The sequence below is a fragment of the Lipotes vexillifer genome, unplaced genomic scaffold (genome assembly GCF_000442215.2).
Source record: "Lipotes vexillifer unplaced genomic scaffold, Lipotes_vexillifer_v1.1 scaffold370, whole genome shotgun sequence".
Lineage (NCBI taxonomy): Eukaryota > Metazoa > Chordata > Mammalia > Artiodactyla > Lipotidae > Lipotes > Lipotes vexillifer.
The window spans coordinates 973,822-976,991 of NW_006772699.1; the positions used below are offsets into that span (position 1 = coordinate 973,822).

The 3,170-nt window shown below is 46.2% G+C and overlaps 1 protein-coding gene across 1 annotated transcript in view; it reads left to right on the plus strand.

Moving 5' to 3' along the window:
- Positions 1 to 3,170, plus strand: part of TENM2 (teneurin transmembrane protein 2) — a 1,025,435-nt gene that overhangs the window by 884,465 nt on the left and 137,800 nt on the right. The window contains exon 14 of the mRNA XM_007447833.1: positions 1,551 to 1,574. Coding sequence (XP_007447895.1) covers positions 1,551 to 1,574 — 24 coding nt within the window. The remainder of the gene's footprint in view (positions 1 to 1,550; positions 1,575 to 3,170) is intronic.

A 3,170-nucleotide genomic window follows, 5' to 3' on the forward strand; every position in this document is an offset into this window, starting at 1 on the left:
GGGAAAGAGCTGAAAATTCAGGAGTCATCTGTGTGCTTGGCTTTTGTTGTGTTTTTAATCCCAAATTTCTTCATCAGCTCTAATTTTTGTCAAGACAAAAAGCCTGCCTACCTGGTAACTGTGCCAACAGATATATTTCTCCTAGTGGTTGGAATTCTATGTGTAGAAAAGTCTTGGAGACTATTCCATTTCCACTCTGCCAGAAGTATTGGAAGTGTGAGAGAACCATCCCCAAGATATCACTGTTGCCCTTGAAAGTTCTCCCTGGGAAGAAGACATAGATCTTTGAGAAAGAGGTCCCACTACTTAGATCTTTGAGAAAGAGGTCCCACTAGCTTCTCATAACTCTCAGAAGAGTCTATAGATGAGGGCCAGGCTGATATGCTACTGGCACCACCTGACTGGTTTCCATTCATTTAAGCACCTACTATGTGCCTGACACTAGGGCAGGTGCTGGGATGCAACAGCAAACAGGGAAATCTCAGCTCTCATGCAGCTTTAGATCAAGGGCAGGCTTTCTCAACCTCAGCACTGCTGACTTTCGGGGCTGTATCATTCTTTGCTGTGGGGACTGTCCTAGGCATTTTAAGATGCTGAACATCCATCCTCTGCCCACCAGATGTCAGTAGCATCCTCCCCTGGATGTGATCATCAAAAGTGTCTCCAGACATTGCCACATGTACCCTGGAGGGAGGGATGGGGGACAGAATTGCCTCAGTTGAGAATCTCTAGGGTCACAATAGAACCTGAAGTCTCCAACAGCCAGCTCGCCACCTGCACAAAGAATCAAACAGCTGTGCCTAAGGCCTCCTGTATCGGTGGTCTCAGAGATAGGCACTCAAGGAAGGGGCAGTGCTAGCTAGCCTGAAATCCAGAAGACTCCATGCAGGAGACCTCATGGATCCCAAAGTATGAGCCCATAAGCCCAATTCAACTCCAGTTACAGATTCCTCTCCAGAGAATAGCCACTACCTGATACCCATTTGCCCTCCAGACTAATTACTTCCTACGTTTTGTTGTCCCTTAAGTGTAGGCTGGCTTTGCACTTTACAAACACAACGAATCACCTCCTCAGAAGGCCACTAGCAGAAGGAACTTGTGCTGGGGGTAGCTTGGGGTTGCCTAGCGACGCCACGCATTCACCAAGGCTGCTTTCTTCCTCTTCGAGCTAAAAAACAAAGTCCTGTCCATTAATTCCCAGCTGCCCCAGAACTTCTCAGAAATTTGCGAGCTTCCCACTGTTCCTGTTTTCATCCTCCTCATAGGATGCGGAGAAAACCCACGACTGTGGTCTGTTTATCTCGCTTCAGTGGGTCAGGGGAGAAGGGGGGTAATCGAGAGAGAAAGAGAAGGGGAAAAATGCCTCATTCAATCTAGGAGCATATGCATATTTTGAGTGCATATCTCTGACTGACATGCTAGTATAGTGTTCTTCGCAAATTTGACTTTTGTGTAGTGGACGTGGGTTTCCTACACAGTGAGGCTTCTGTGTGAGACTTTGTGCGTGATTTTATTCAAACATGAGACCTCAAAGTAGCTAAATAACAAAGCACATATAATAGATACCGTGCCGGGTGAATGCTGGTAGGTCTGTCACGTAGTGTATTCTCTGTGATCCATTCCCTAAAACTTACTGGTAGAAACTGTAAAGCTGGGGGTGGCTGGAGGTTGAAGATACTCTCTTTTCCTCGAGAATTTGTGAAATGTCCCTTGGGCTTTTCCTACTGAGCTGCATTTTGCTCCTGCAGAAATATTTGTGGCATTTCTCTGACACCCACTGGGGCTGGCTTCCCTTCCCAGCGATCTCTCTCAAAGAATAAAGGGGGAGAGTCACAGGTATTCCAGGTAGGGCTGTGGTCACCTCCTTGGTAAGGAAGGAATGGAAATGTGACTCTTTGCTTTGTGAGGATAGGTATGGGGACAAGTTAAGTCTTTTTTCAGATATGCAAACACTGATGATTTGCTCACATCCTGGATTTAGTGCCAGGTTCTTCAACTAAAGAAAAGATTCGCTGGTAATCATCTCCTCATTCCTCCTCTCAAGACAGCTCGTCTTCCTTACAGAGACTTCTGCATGTAGCACGTCTCCTCTGTTGCTTACCTTGTTCTCCCAGGTCCTAACCCATGCATACCACATTCTGGAAAGGATGGGAGGGAGTAAGCACTGAGGAGTGAAACTCCTTAAAGAAGTAAATTTCAACTCAATTTCAAACCCCCCAGCCCTTTCTTCTTAGGAGGAGTCCTTTAAATTCCCACGGCTGCCACATGCACAAATGAGGTTTATTGGCATTCTTGTAAGGCGTACTCGAGGGATGAGAGGAAGGCTGCCAGGTGACGGCCTCTGGAACGCTGGAGAGAGAAGTAGGGGGAGATGCACACTTTCGATTCAGAAGATGTGGGCCACAAAGGTTTCAAATCAATTACCTCCATCATTACGAAGTGCTCCCTCCGCCATGGCCCAAGCTACCCTGCTCTTTGTGTGGTTTAAAAATAGATATAGAAAGAGATGGAGATAGAGATGGTAGCAGATGTCAAGACAGAATGAGAGAGAGAGAGAGAGAGAGAGAGAGAGAGAGAGAGATTCAGGAGAGTTATTTTCTGAGGACAATTAAATTAATGGTCTTTCGGAATATATTTAAACGTAGTAGGGAAACATACCTAGGTTGCACAATGCCATAAATTTCCTCGAAGTCATTGCTTTGTACAGTACACTTAAAACAGGTGAATTTTATGGTATGTAAATTACACCTCAGTAAAGCCCTTAAAGGAAAGAAAAATAAAAACGTATCTAGGAATTCTTGCCAGCAAGTAGGTTTTGTGAGTGTGGCCACACCCTACCAATCCTGTGCTTCTCTCTACATCTTATAAATGGCGACAGAGGCTCTGCCACAGAGACTCCCCATCTCACTATAGTGCCCCCCGCTCTTTCTCTTCTTTCCTCATCCAGGCTGTCTTTGCCCACGCTCAGGTCAGGAGAGTAATAGCTGCAATTGTTTTGGGTGCTGGAGCAATTAGGGAATGAGGTAGGCTGCTGATTTCACACACACACACACACCCCCAATAGGAAAAGAAAACCACAAAACAGGAATCACTCGAACCCCACTGCCGTCCCCCACGGGCATAAGCATCCCTCTATCTTTTCCCGATTCATGGCACGCAGCATCTACTCT